Source organism: Ptychodera flava, chromosome 21, assembly GCF_041260155.1.
Source record: "Ptychodera flava strain L36383 chromosome 21, AS_Pfla_20210202, whole genome shotgun sequence".
Taxonomy (NCBI): Eukaryota; Metazoa; Hemichordata; class Enteropneusta; family Ptychoderidae; genus Ptychodera; species Ptychodera flava.
Window position 1 is genome coordinate 13215615 of NC_091948.1, and position 15807 is coordinate 13231421.

The window sequence follows — 15807 nt, forward strand, 5'->3', positions numbered from 1 at the left end:
AACTACATTTGGTGTGGTAGGTGCAATAACAAGTTTTCCCTTTCTCTCTTTTCTTTATCCAGAGAGATATTTCTTCATATCAATCGGACTGGTTGTACTTTCTGCTGTCTGCACGGCACTGTCGCTAAGCATGCATTTCAAAGGCCCCCTTTGTGAACCGGTTCCAAACTGGCTGAGGAGGTTCGCTTTCCTGTTCCTGTCCAGAGTCACGTGCACCCAGCCCCGCGTCAAGGGGGCCTACTCCTGCATTTATGGAAAGAGACGGAGAAATTCTTCCGGCAGGAACGCCGTGGCCACCTTCACGGTGGAGGAGATACCGCTGGAGCCACACAACAACATGTCGGAACAGGAACGTCACTTGACCGGCAAAACCAACGACATGGAGACCCGCGTGAACAAAGCGAACAACATCTCTAGCCACCTGTTCTCGCACTCGGACAGCGTCGACGACCATCACGATCTCGAAGTACAGGAGAAACGTCTGCGCGAGTGGCGGGAAGTGGCGCGTATCTTCGACCGAACTTTCTTTATGATCTATGTCAGTCTTTTGGTTTTTCTAATAATCGGATTCCTGTGCTCGCTTGCAGTTAGCGCCAGTCATAGACACGTGCATGAAGACTGATTCCCTGGAGGGTTGAAAGGAATGGGACAAAGACGTTTTAAGTGTCAAATTTTCGTTGTGTTTCGACTGGTGAATACCCCATGATTATCCTTGATCAACACGCTGAATTCTGGGTAATCGAGCTTTAACGGTCCTCGGCTGATCGATAGTTTAGAAAATTCAAAAATATCAACTCAAGAACTATTAGATATTGCCAGAATTTAGAGCTTTGGATGAACCTAACTTTTCATCTATGGAAAACAAAAGAAATCTTACGACACGTGACGAGCCAGTCCTCACGAACATTAATCTTATAGGCATATGAACTGTGCATCAATCTATCAAATTTCACGAAGAACACACTTAATCAATACAGTAATTTGTCCCCATGTAGTGTAAATACGACGCATGATTGGACAAGGAAATGTCACTTGTCAGTAAAATCAACGAATTGCGCCCACAAGATGGCATGCAATGAAGAAAAATGGGTATGGATGTAGTAGTAAACGTATTCGCATCAGTGACGTCAGACATCCTGTGCACTTAAGGCTCTCGGCGTTTACAAAAAGAGACTTACCTGGAACCTGTCACAATCGTAAACGTTACCTTTCAATGGTCTATTCTTAGATTGAAAGGTTTGAATGTAAGATCCCCAGCTTGGTACACACTGGAACATTACTGTAGACCAATGGGATCGAGTCTCGGCATAGGGAAGGAACTGGATCTCTCGAATGTAAATTTGTTCCATTTGCAGATTTAGGGAAGTTCCTATAATCACTGCACTGTAGCAGTCTTCAATAAATTGTGTTTAACGCCGGTTACAAGACGTCGACATGCAGTCGGGTATTTAATCTCAGTGTTTCCCTGTCTGGTGTCAAACGAAAGGTACCTGGGTTTTAACCTACCGGGACTGAACGTGGAATACTGATAATGAGTCGGGTGTAGCCCCGTCCTACGTCTCCCATACTTCAAAATTACCCTCCATGGATCATTTTTGAATTAATACCGCTTGAAAAGAAGCATACCAGTAAAACGCAAGTACACGTGAACCCCCTCAATGCTAATGATAGCAACGATGGTCAACAATCTGGCCAATGCGGTAATAGCTTTCTTAAAATAAATCCGTCGAAATTTTGTCTTTTCCGAAACAGTAACCCAACTTATTCACACTTAACGGATCAAGGCACTAGGATAAATAAAATCGCAGCCTTTGAAATGAGAAAACAAATTTTGAATGAGTAACTGGAATGTTATTCACATTCATCTGACTTGCTTCGCCATGTTTATCACAACGTCTTCAAGTTTGCGCACGTGATACTGAATCAACAGTGTACAAGCAAAACAACATGAAGTAATGAACCCAAAGAAACCCAAAGAGTTTATAAAGAACTCCACTAGCAATACCAACACAATGTAATCACCGTGTACTGTTCTTGTAGTTGCAGTTTTAATGTCGCCAATCTCTGCAAAACCATCATGGCCGGGGGGGGAGGGGGGGAGAGAGAGGGGTAATTTGAGTTAATGCCACGATAGGGCTTCTGGATAGAAAGTAGCTAAATTGCTGTCTCTGTGTAAAAACAAATGTCTCCCCCTTCTATCTATAGTTGTTCCTAGATCAAGGCCTGAATAGGGTAATAAGTAATTAAGAGGCCATCTTACGAAAAGTTATCAACCCGAGTCATATATCATATAATACGGAATAGGCATAGCTATCTCCCATGGAAAGTGACGTGACCTTTATAGTGGTGCTTTGATATATAAGAGGTAGCGTAGGCTGCAGAATAGAATGATTGGGTGAATCAAAACGAAATATAAGTCCCCCTTTTCGACCAGGGAAACCAAAGAAACGTTAGCCCAGTATATCATTTGGTAGTGTGCGATATTGAATGTAAACTTTCTTCCCCGGTATTTAGATTGTATATATTGTACGGGAATAAAATCTGCTTAAATAGTTTGCGCCTAGAGATACTAAAGTCTTCTACCAACTGAGTTTGAGATGCCGTGGTTGTACAAGTCAGTTTAGTCAAAATTTCACAGTTTCAAGAGACCCGAATCTTCCATAACAGCAAAAAATGCAGTTTTCCAAACAGACATGATATCAGTTTTTACCGACTGTTTTTACTGACGGTCGATCTTCCGTTACTTATGGAAAGTGTGTCGATGGCATTAAAATTTGAAAACACAAATTATTTTATTAAAGTATTATTGCGACGAAAAAAGGAATTGACGGCCCGGCATACATTTATATTCTGGGTTCATTTTGGGGGGCACGAGACCATAAAGTCGCATTGTATCTAATTAAGCCACTATATGTAATTATAGGGAAGGAATGACGACGTCACTTCAAAATGCAAAGAAAAGAGTTGACGTCTATTTTGAGACAGCTATAACAGAAACGAAGCCCATGGGAATTCCTTTTTATAGAGAAACCAGGTGGCGAGTGTCCTTGAGGGCGCACTTCCAAACATTCAAAGCTACGGACGCTGCATGCAAACACAGACAAATAGAAAGACAGACTAGCAACGCAGCATGCCTTTTGTTCCATGTTCGTCTCGGTAGACTATGGCCTTTTCATATTAAAATGAGCTTTACAGGTGTTAGATTTTTAGGAGACTTTGTTCGTGGTTGATAATTGCACGAGATTATGCGAAAAGTACGACGAGATGGCATCGTGCTGCCAGTCGCGTAGCAACCATACTTACTTTGTTAGCTCTCAGGGCGGAAACACTGCTTCACGCAAATCGAAACATAACACGCCAGCAGTTTCATTGACACGTCCTTCCATGACCAACTTGTAAAAGACGATATGACTGACCGTAAAACATTGAGTAAAACCAGACAGTATCGATGGAAGACTTTCAAATTTGGTTCAAACACACTCATTATATATTCATAAAAATTGTGAGAGGAATTTTTAAAATGGTAAAACTCACTTTTCCGCAGCTCAAAACTTTCCCGTTTTTTCGCCAGCACGCCAATACCGCTCAGCGCCACACGACAACAAAACACAAACTTTGCCGAACATACTTTAGCTTAAAAATTGGCGAAAATCCGGAAACTACCGAAGGGTGCATGGTCGGCACTCTTCGGAAAAGAGAGACGAGAGCTACCTGAGGCGAGGCATACATGGAGGGCTCACGTAACCACCTCACACCTTGAACAGTACCCGTTGCCAGCCTGTCTTTCTATTTGTCTGTGATGCAAACTACAACCATTACTCCGAGCCAGAACCGCAACTTTTGGAGCAAAGTCTTTTTCTGTGTTCGCGAACCTTTGACAATTTTAGATTTTGCAATATTTGTCATAGTTTGTAATAATCATGTTAACCATTAGAATGTTTTTGGTTTTATGTGCAGTTAACATGTTAACATGTGGCTGAGTCACTATCTCTTTTGTGAAAAAGAGCGATTTGAAAAAGTGTCAAATAATAAGGCATCGTGGATGATGCGCAATGCGATTTCTTTGCTACTAGTTTAGCTCAAATTATTGGATATGGTGCAAGTTTAAGAGCGGGCATTTGTCATTTCCAGGATGACAGTGTAACCGTGGCCGTAAATTACCAAATCGCTTGTCATCATGATTGTCAAGCTTGCATTACTCCATCTTCAATTTTCGATTAGTTTAAAGTTGTTCTTACTCTAATCTTCAAGATCATATACCAGGCAATGACATCATAAGAGAGAAAAAGAACCTTTCTGACTTTGCCTTGTGGATAAAATGTAGGATAGTTCTTTTCGTTGAAAATGCGATCGCCCATTTTAAAATGCGCTTTCCCTGCGCACTTGATGCTTCACACATGCTTTTGACAATTCTCAATGTCTTTGTAGACGAATAGGTATGTATAGGTATACTCCCCCTCCCGTATGAAATATACGACAAGGCTGACAACTTTGTTCTGCCAATTACGCTTATTGCATGTGTTTTTAAATTCCAAGTCTGAGAAGCAACTTTTACCGAACCACATGTCCATTGTTTACCGGTACTTGATTTGTCATAGAGACTTTGTACCAATGGAAGTGATTGTACCAGTATTAAACGCACACACACTTTTTACTAATTTTTTTTCTGGCATTATGTACTGTTTTATATTGCTTCTATCATCGGTATTCTTGTATGTTGTCATTTACATGTTGGCCTCACATGGCCAGTAGCTGTAATGTTTGATGATTTTGTTTCCTCTTGTTTTTCTTCTTTCAACTGCAGGTTCTTGTTCATTCATTGGTTAGCTTGTCAATATAGCAATCATACATGTAAAATGCACCGTTATATTGTTTACATTTGAATTCTGGTCCTGACCAGAATCCTTTTGTCAACAATAACATTGTAGTCTACACATGTACAGACTGAGTTGACAAGCTGAACGCTGTGTACATCAAAATGCTTTTGGAATGAGAATAAGAAACTGTATAGTTAACATTAAAAACAAAAGTATTTATCATATTCTTAGAAAAAGCGAACTACCCATACATCTCAATGGCTTACCTTGCAGCAGATGCGAGACGCGAGTCATGGAATATGTTCAAGTAGTGAGTAGAAAATCATAAAAAAATACAGCTACTGACCCTTTAAAGGTATACAGTCACCTGTAATCTAAATATGCCCATATATGGTCAAAGGGGCGTTCCTTGGTATTCAAATGTCCATGTGAGGTCGCTGTTTTTAAAAAGCGGCCACTCGCTTAAAATCTGTGATTGGTTAAATTTTCTCTTTTCGTGGTAAATGTGCCAAAATTGGAACAGGTGACAGTATACCTTTAACTCAAACCTAATACAAAGTAGCATTTTTCGCTTTAAATAGTGAATATACTTGACTTGGCTAACTGATCTCTTGAAATGTTCATAATTATTTTTCACATGAAAATGTGTCTTTCAAGCACCGGCTGAAATATTAAAAAAAAATTCTTCCATTCGTTTATCACTGATCAGAGGGTTGAATCCAGAATAATTTGCATAATCAACAGCGTAAATATTGTCTATGCCAAAGATCTCTCCAAACATCTTTGCATCGTCATCATTTATGGCTACACGTTGAAAGTTCAGCACAGGTTTCAGTTTACAAAAGTGAGTGTGCGCTCAACGATGCGGTTGCAAAAGTCAAAACTAAAATCTTGTTACTTGCGAAGAATTTATTGTCTGTAATATGTTTTGCCCGCACTTGGCAACAAGAACGTGTCCTAAAACTAGCAGGAAGAAAATTACCAGACGCGCGATCAGGTTTCCCATTTTGTTTTTATTTCCTCAGAATATCCGAATTGCTGTGTTAACCCTTTGATTTTTAATATGATTGATTTGATAGTAGATTTAATTCAAAGAATCTCTGTAACTTAACATATCACACACACTTCACTTTTGATCGCTGTAGACTACAGCTGTACGGGCACATACTTCAATTTCAGCTTGGTAACAGACTTACAACTTTTGATTCATTTACTTGCCTTTAGCTGTTTAAACTGCTGTTGCGATTTTCACACCGATGTAATGCGTTCAGAAAGGACATGAAATTCGTATTTTTAATAAATTTTCATTTGGAAAAGATGAATTTGGATTTCGAAAATTGATTTGTAATGGTATGTACAGAAAACGGTGGGTGTGTTTGGAAAGAAATCGGACCTGCTCAAGTTTTTGAATTGGGACTCTAAATCTCTCCGACATCTCGACCCTCACCATTAGCGAATTTCTGCCAAATTAGTAAAAAAAGTTCAATATCATGGGTGATTGCAATGTTACGCAATCAAAAACTTGTGCATCTTGATGAAAAGGATTAATTTTGGACACAAATTTTTTTAACTAGGTACAGTACTAATAATCTTACGCATTTTCCCACCAAAATTGATGTATGACAGATTATTTCATACCTTACACCATTATATTGGTTGTGTTTTCTTGGTATATGGTATTTCTTATTGCCAAAAGTGGCTTGACGTTCTTCCAGAAAGGGCTAAGATTAAATCTCCGTTTCAAAAGCCTTAAAAAGGCCCCCCCCCCAAGGATACCTGATTGCCAACCCCTCTGCCCGATGGCCAATCCCTTTGCCTGATCTATTGTTTGATGTTGCTGTTGACAGTTACAGGACAGAATTTAATTAACAGTGACACATTTTCAACAACTTGAAAATCAGTTTTCAATAAGTTGATGCTACTGAGCTGGGTACCCCTTATAATGAAGTTAAAATTCCGACAAACGAAGAAATATCCAAAGAACTTTAGCAAAACCAAGTTCCAGAGCTAGAGGGCGCCCTCTGGAGGCACCCTGGAACTTATCCTATCTTCAACGAGTCATTGTAAATAACACAGTCTCCGCCTGTAATCTAGGTGATTTTATTAGATGCAACTGAATTTAATTAAAAAAACGCACCAATTAGATTGTGTGACTGGTAAGCCTAGACATGTATAGTCATAGCTGTGTGTCATAGTACCTTGTCTTTTTGTAAAGTTCAAATAAAATTGGCCCTAGCAGGTCTTACTTATGGCTCTAGCCTGACAAAAATGGAAACAAAATGGCCATATTGGATCATATCATATAAAACAATTGCTGTGTATCTGTATTTCATGGTGCTATGCCGTTTGTCAAGTTTTATTGAAATCGGTTCAGTCATGTAAGAATACTTGCTCCAGACCAACAAAAATATAAAACACGATGGCCATCAATTGGCCATTCATGACCATGTTGCAATAGAAAAGACAGTGTATCGTCTTTGGGCAAATTTTGAATGAAACCAGTCAAAGTGTATGTAAATTGTACCTCTTCACACAAAATAGCCCTCTGGAGGCCATATTGGATTGGATGATGAAATAAATTGATGTGTGGATGTATGTCAGGGTTTCTCGTCCTTATACAAAGTTGAGACACATTGGTAAAGTCATGTCTGAGACTTGGCTCCGGACAGACATGCATACTACCACATACAGACGGACGGACGGACTAACAGAATCCACACCATAAGTCCCCATTCAAGACTTTGTCCAGCAGGGACTAACAAGTTTCATTTAATTTGTAAAGACACCAATCAGTGCCTTCGGACACTTTGAGTATTGATGGTCATTATTGATTGTTAGTTTGTATTTTTTTTCAATCTCACCTCTGTACAGTCCAAACAACCTTCATGAAACCACATGCAATACACCGTCAAATTGTAGCATGCACTCGTTGAGGGCACTCATTCGATCATGACATTATACACGTACGTTTTCAACTTGAATTTTTCTATATTTGGAAAAGTAATGAACACAGAATTTTTCCATCAAGTTTAAGCTGGTAAAATACTAAAAAATACGATCAGGTCTGACTTGGACAAGTTTTTCCACTACAGAGGCACATGAGAAGAGGATCAAACCACTTTCTGGGTTGAAATATAAATCATCAAATACTGTATGTAAAACACTGTCACCACTTTGCAATTTGCAACCAAGATCGAATTTTATTAGCAAAATGAGCATTCTTACAAAAAAGGCTTTCCTCGAGGCAATGGTGAAAAATGTACAAAACTAGAAACAGAGTCTGAAAGCAGTGCGATATCACAATTTTCTTTGCATAAAATATAATGTACCAACTCTTTTGACAACACACAAATATAAACATACAACCTTAAGTACACATTTCAAATCTACGCTGTGTAAAATCACTAGTACTACGATCACAGATGGCGTCACACCAGTTTGTGAACTGTTCCTTTCTTTTTGTTGAACATCAACTGAAATGAATTACAAAGGGCATCAGGACTTTAAAAAGAGTTATCTTGATAATAAGTGTGGCAAACTGCAGTTTTGATTTTGGTACAGCTGACTGATTTCAGACACAATGATCCACAGTCAGAGTGCAGAGCAGAGTTGTCGTGTTAACAAATTTTGCCTTGAGCAAATTTGGTAAACAAGTCTATGGATTCTGTACCAGGAGAAACAAATGTAGCGTTGAGTAAATATGTTGAGCGCACATACAAAATGGTTCCCCTTATCACAATCACAAAGGGGTTGTGGGATTGTTTATACATTGATTATTGCTGGGAATCTGAAATTATAGTCTTGACAGAAATTCTCTGTTGTTTTGACTGTGGCCTGTTTGATTTTTTTGGTGAAAATGCATCAAACGAACTAATGTTCTACTGCCTAAGAATAGTACCAGTGAAAGGTTTCTATAATGATATAACTAATCATGTTCAATCCAAGAAAATGTTACACCATTGTCTTATAAAAGACAATTCAACAAATAAGGCACGAATCAGGGGGTACATCAGATTGTTGGGGCATGTCATAAAAAGTAGCGACATCAAGGACGGTACCAAATTGCTATTTTTCTGAGGGACTTGTAAACATGCTTTTTACAAAGCTGCCTGGTTTTCAGAATAAAAGTGTATTATTATGTATGGTGTCATCAAATTGCTGGACTAGTTTCTCTTAAAGTTAGAAAGGGTGCACGGCTTGCTAATATCGCGGGAATCTCACAGCCTGAAACAATGTAAATTACTATCTCTCTTACAGGCAGGAAGAAAGTTTCCTCTAAACTGAGGATTTTAAGTAAACATCTTTAAGCTAAAGATTGAACGCAGTAAAAGGTTTTGATCAATGGTGCACTAAATGTTGGTTGGGAACTCAAGAGGGCGCTGTTGAGTTTGCATACGGAAACATCAGCAACACTACCGCGGCTGCTCATTATACACTGAAAGATTCAGTCATGTATGGGTGTGTCTGCTAACTCCAAACCAAACCGCAACTGAAGATGCAGTGTTGATTATATGTACTCTGACAGAATTATGTTGGAACCAATCAAATTGTACGGCTGAGTCCATTGACAGTATATAGGGGGTAAGAGCAGTGACACTAACATGCCCCGCAGAGTGGATGATAACATCCATTTCTTATTATGTAAACTGGACTTGATAAACTATTCAAATTTTGCTAAACTCCATTTTCCCTGTTTTAGAAACCTGCTATGTTAGCTGTGGGTGGTACATCATTTCTTTGAGTTCAACTCTGTGACATACACTGTGGCTTCAGTCATTGATGGAGTTGAAGTTGGTAGAGACCCACATACAATTAAATCTTTCAGTATAGCTGATGATGAACATCTAATTAAGAAGCCCGCCCTTCCTCTTTCTATATGACTATGTTGAAGAAATTATGATTGCAACTTCCCAATCTAAATCAAAGGCAACAAACAAATAGCGCAAACTAACTTGACTTAAAAGTGAAAATTTGTCATAACGAACTCTTGTGAAAAATCTTGCCTGGCTACTAGTCTTGTGTCATATTTGATTATCAAAATGTTTAAGGGAGGGGGTTGTTCAGTCTGTGGCTCTGCATATGCAACCATGGACAATGAATCTTAAGATATGGAGAAATATCCCTACATCCCATGTGCATATCCAAAATTTTAAAAATGGTGATCGTACCAAAAATGGTGACCTTGTCTGAAGCGACTTTATATAAATGAAGGGATGCAACTTAAGATATTTGGCACAGTCTTGCAGTGATTGGAAAGCTGCAAAACTGGTGAACTACGAACATGCATCAGATGATGAATTTGCTCAACATTTATAGCTACATTCTGGGAAGAGGCAATTTTTATCAACAAGCTGCAGAAGGGATGATCCCCTCTCTTTTAATAAAAATTGTGGCAACATTTTGAAGAGCAAGTTTTCATTATTCTCAGAATAAATTATTATAAAGTGAAACATTAGGGTTTGCTTTACTTTAGGCACCTGAGTATATGTGTATATACGTGAGTAAACACCTATGCATATGGTGAAAACACTTAACAACTACAGAAAACATATGAGCTACAACTGTCATATCTACAGATGTCTGCACTTTGAAGGTTGTCTGTGAATAATTGAAGGTTACTGCTTGCATAAACTGAAGGGAAATTTCCGCATTTACAGTATAACTGAACACAGAATTTCCAATAAATTACCGTACATGGGGCAATTCGATTGCATGTATTCCCAGTATTAAAAAGTGTGAAAGGTAAAGTTTAAAACCTAAAAAAATAACACTCGATCCCAAGAGTGTTACAAGCTTGAAGATTTTTCAGAGCTCTGCTTTCTGATATTTCACACTACCTAGCAACAATTGTCGATGTTAAAATTCCCCTGTAGGGAAAAAGCTGATTGTCTATAAACTTTCCCATTCAAAAATTTACATCAAATGGACAATAATAACACATTCAAGAACTTTGAACCAAAGAACACCTTTGAAATTTTGTTGATACATTCCAGGATAATATTCCTGGAGCTCTTATCATCGAGATCAAACATATGCTGAAATATACAGAAGTGTTCTTCTATTTACACAAAACATTTCCCTCACTTTTCCACCAAATGTAGCACGACTTCACATATTGACCAATGTAATTAGGTTTCACTGGATGTTTACAGGGCTTGGCTAACTATTGGGCATATGGAATTGTCGTACTGAAAATTGTGAAAAATACCGCAATTATACCGTGTCGCTCAAATTTGATCAGAATTGGTAAATACCAGTATGGGTACCAAAGATCAACAATAAATGTTGTTTCTATCTGTTCAGTGCAGGAAAATTCTACGTTGATGTTATGACAATGATTTCTGCACAGTACAACCAGAAAAACAACAAGAAATATTTAAACCAGAAAAACAAGAATGACAAAAGTAATTAAGGTCTGAAACTTTAGGTACTGGAGGTCAACTTTAGCAACATGCATAGCAGAAAGGCAGCTAGCCCCCCCTAGTTTGACCATAGACGGTCTTCCTCCCCTCTACTGACGGTCTTCCTCCCCTCTACTGTCTATGGTTTGAGCAGGTCTGTTAATATGTAACAGTTCATAAACAATGACAGGAAATGACTCAAGTCAGTGGAGTAAGATTGTTTCAAGCCTGTTTCAGAATTTCGCTTTTTCTTACCTCATTTGCACATTTTTGACACTGATGTGTTCATTTGAACAAATTCACATCTCAACCCCTACATCTACCTGTACACCAAATACTGAGACGGTAGCTTTGGCGGTATGGGAGCCTTTGTGTGTGACGGACATACATCCGCACATACCCACAAATATACAGACACAGACGCCACTTAGACTCATCATATAAGCTCTTTTTGGTATTTATATATAAAACCAAATATGAGCTAAAAATGTATACAGAGCTTCTGTGGATACGACACTGATAATCATAGAGGTACAGTATCATAATAACTGCCTAACAATTCTCATTGACACTACCTTCACAAAGTAATTATTTTTGTATATACAGTATTGATTTCCATTCAGGTGAAATGCAAGCTTCCGTGTCATTAGCAAATTTAACTCGCACATATTTTGTTGTCAACGTTTCTCAGCCAAATCCATGTCAAAAATTTAAATCAGTGTTCTCCCATGAGCAATTATAGAGTGGTGGCCACAACTCTTTGATTTTTGGTAAACAATAGACTCATTACCATAACAGTTGAATTCACTGTTATGCAAATTAGCCACCACTCTACCATAAAATCATGGGGAGAACACTCTAAATTCTAACACAAAAAATCCCTGTCATATCCACTGTATTGCTCACAAAATCTTGCATAAGTCATGAAGTATCTGAAAGTATTCTTAAAAGAAATCATATGAGCTTTTATCATCAAACAAGTTCACTGTTACAACCTCAATCAGGCATCAGAAAACATAGGGCCAAAGTCCCTGAAGCTACTACAGACATGGATACAAAATTAAGTATTTCCTGACTGTATGGTCTTATCTCACTAAGGTCATCCTAGGGACATGTAAACCAAATAGTAAAGCTGTCTGACCAGCAGTTTTGAAAAACAAGCGACTCAACAGTTGACAGAGCTCTGCTGTGTTATGTAGAGAATAACCTTTTGTGACACATGTATTGATGAAGAAGGTGGATATCTTTGATAGCTCATTTCAGGATGGCCTGACCAAAAATGGAAAAAATTCCGTAAAAATACAGATTTGCATATTTCATCAGACTATATTAGTCTATAATAGCAAATAAACGAGAGTTCATTACATTCTAATTAAAGTAAACAAGACTTGCTTAAATCAAGATTTACGTCATAAAAAAACAGCATATCTGTAAGGTTTTTATGAAGAATCTTGAGCTGGTTATCTTTTAATATCAGTATTTTCATCCTATTAACCAAGCACATTTTAACTTTTAAATTAACATTGTAAGTAAGTTCTGTTGAATAAAATGAGACTGTACGTACTCAGAGAAAGCACACTGAAGAGACAAATGTTTGAAACTTAAGAAGTTCAAGGTCATCAAAAGCATTATAAGGAATCATGTTACACTTTCATTGCACTGTTTACACAGATTGCATAATTGCTATAAATAGCACATGAGGAATCTTACAGCCCAGCTTTACCATAAAAACCCTATCACTTTGACCACTCTTTTAATTGACCACTCTATTTTTTTCCTCAAAAAGTAATCTTATTTTATCCTTACCAAGTCAACCATAAATGGAAATTAGAACTTTCTCTATCTCTATTTATTTGACCACCCTATCATGACAAACTATTATGAGCAATTACTTTTAGATAACATAAATGGTGGTTCAGAATATATCAAAGTTGGGATTCAGGAAAGTTGCCTTTACATGTTTTAATCCTCAATTCACTATGAACTGTCAAAAAAAGTTGAACTTTCTGATAATTCCACACTAAAATTATTTTGGCTTTGATAATTTCCTAATTAATTCAATTATTTAAAATCATATTAATTATTTTTTCTGGGTGAATTGATAGGGTTTATACAGTACAAGAATTACATACAATGTAAGTCAAACTTTGGCCAAAAATGACAAAAAAATTCCTTAAAAATACACATTTGCATATTTCATCACAATTTGAACAAATCTAAGTTGGGTTATCCCTAGGGACCTGTATACCAAATAACAAAGCTGTCTGACCAGTGGTTATGAAGAAGAAGATTTTTTACCAAAAACACCTTTTTGGCATTAATTTGCCTATTTTCAACAATATCAAAAAATTAAAAAAAACAGTTTCTCAAAATCATATTTTTCATCTACACAACAAATATCAAATCAGTAAGTACTGCGGTTCTCAAGATATTTGAGTGGACGGACGCCTCACAAACGGACATACATACATACATACATACATACATACAGACTGACGACGGACGCCGGACGGATCCCATCCCAATAGCTTCTATAGACTACAGTCTATAGTAGCTAATAAAGTCAAAAACCGGCTAATTTTGAAACCACTTTCAACTTTGAAAGATGAATTTTTTGAGAATATTTTACCTTTTTAACGCAAAAAATTTAACAAAACTATGCAGAGCATAAAAAGATTTTGAATCCAAAGTATCAATATGGTTCATTTGAAATGACAGAACAAGATTCCAAGTTGCTGGGTTTTTTCCCAGTGCAGTACTGTGACCGATGAATACATGTAGTTACTGTATGCAGTCCAGTAATTTTAGTTTTCATCCCAAAGCAGTGTTAAAGTACAATCGTACACAAGAGCAGGTGCCACTTGTGAACAGAACTCAAGGTTGGGTAACAACAATAAGGTTGTATTATTAACACCAACTACAGATACCTTGCTCGCTTGCCATAGAAAACAGTGTCGTATGTCCTCAATGTACCCTCACTGAAAACAAAAGAATTACTCAAATCGCAACACAGGTGGCACCTGTTGTGCACTATTTTGTCCTTATGAGAAAGTGGCAATGGATGGCTAATGACCATTGAACATGGACACAGAAAAACTGCCCAACTGGCACTGCATTGCACAAATCAAATTTAAGAACTTGTTAACAATGTATACGTTGGCAAGGTGATCCATATTTTCTTTTTGGAGCAAACTTTGGGTTTCTCCCCTGTTGGCAAAATTCATTTTCGTAGCAATGCACCTACAGCAAGGATCTGATAATCATGGTTTACAATCGATGCACAAACCAATCAAGGTGAATGGAGACAAATGGTCATTCTAACATTCACAGAAATCTCAATAAAATATCTTATCAGGGTAATGGTAAACGCATCGATGGTTCCCAGCTGATTGAGGCTGCTCTGTCAAATTAACACTCACATAAGGCACAGCCATGAAGCTTGGTACATTACCACTTTTATCTCTCTGCCAACCCTTTCCCATCGACAAGTTACTTAAATCCCATTCCGTATTCCAAGCTTTCACTCACTTCCAGGACAATGAAACTGGACACATGGCAAAACACAAACTTTGTATGGACTTAACATCTCCATGTGAAATGAATACCATTCCCAAAACTTACAGACTAGAAACTTTTGATACACATTAGCAGTGACCTAACATCTTCAGTCTATGCTGTCATTGGCATATCTGTTGACAGGGTCCAAAACCTCTTCTTGTTGTTCTGTTTGCTGTGGGAAATCAAACAGCTGCAAACGATTGTGAGACTGCTGGTAGTCACCTTCCTCATAGAAGATCTTGACGGCTTCCTTTCGAGAGACTTTTCTGACATTTTCTATGGCTATAAGGATTGCCTGTAACCAACAATATACAGAAATTTGTTAGGCTACACTGAATGCCCCCAAGACAAACAGGTTCTAAAAACACAGACCTACAACATAGTCTGGTTAAGTTTCGATTTTTGGATCACGATTAGGATAGCGTGTACCTCAAAAATAAAACATTTAAACTTTGAATAACCTTTCAGTACATGAAGAGTTTTGTTTTGGAAAAAGTTGAAAATTACACACCTTTTTCAGTAAAAAGCAATGGTATAAGATGTCAAAAATCTGGCTTGTGCCGGCCTTTACTGAACTCAAAATTCTGTACTGTTGGAATATTATAAAATGATAAATTAACCCCTCATTATCAAGCACTGTATTCATACGTAGTTCCAACAACACTATTGAAACCAACAAGGTTGTTCTGCCCTTATGGGCTGAAAAAGAACTTGTTTACATTCTGTTCACACTAAGCCTGTTCCAAAGTCCAGCCTCCATAGTGAGAAATAGAGTTTCCTGGCCTTACCTCAGGAATCTGCCCTGAGCTATATAGTTTCCTGGCCTTACCTCAGGAGTCCACACCTAAGATATAGTTTCCTGGCCTTACCTCAGGAATGCACACCTGAGATATGAAGCTTACTGGCCTTACCTCAGGAATGCACACCTGAGATATGCGGCTTCCTGGTCTTACCTCAGGAATCCACACCTGAGATATGCAGCTTCCTGGCCTTAACTCAGGAATCCACACCTGAGATATGCAGCTTCCTGG

The 15807-nt window shown here is 38.0% G+C and overlaps 2 protein-coding genes across 4 annotated transcripts in view; one reads left to right on the plus strand and one right to left on the minus strand.

The window, feature by feature from the left end:
* LOC139121443 (neuronal acetylcholine receptor subunit alpha-9-I-like) overlaps positions 1 to 6135 on the plus strand; it is a 75150-nt gene extending 69015 nt beyond the window's left edge. The window contains exon 7 of the mRNA XM_070686310.1: positions 63 to 6135. The gene's annotated coding sequence lies outside the window, so the exon portion shown is untranslated. The remainder of the gene's footprint in view (positions 1 to 62) is intronic.
* A 1855-nt stretch (positions 6136 to 7990) lies between these two features.
* The window catches only part of LOC139121463 (PWWP domain-containing DNA repair factor 3A-like), a 32243-nt gene continuing 24426 nt past the window's right edge, over positions 7991 to 15807 (minus strand). For all 3 annotated transcript variants that reach the window (XM_070686359.1, XM_070686361.1, XM_070686360.1), the window contains exon 14: positions 7991 to 15071. In XM_070686359.1, coding sequence (XP_070542460.1) covers positions 14883 to 15071 — 189 coding nt within the window. In that variant the 3' untranslated portion in view covers positions 7991 to 14882. The remainder of the gene's footprint in view (positions 15072 to 15807) is intronic.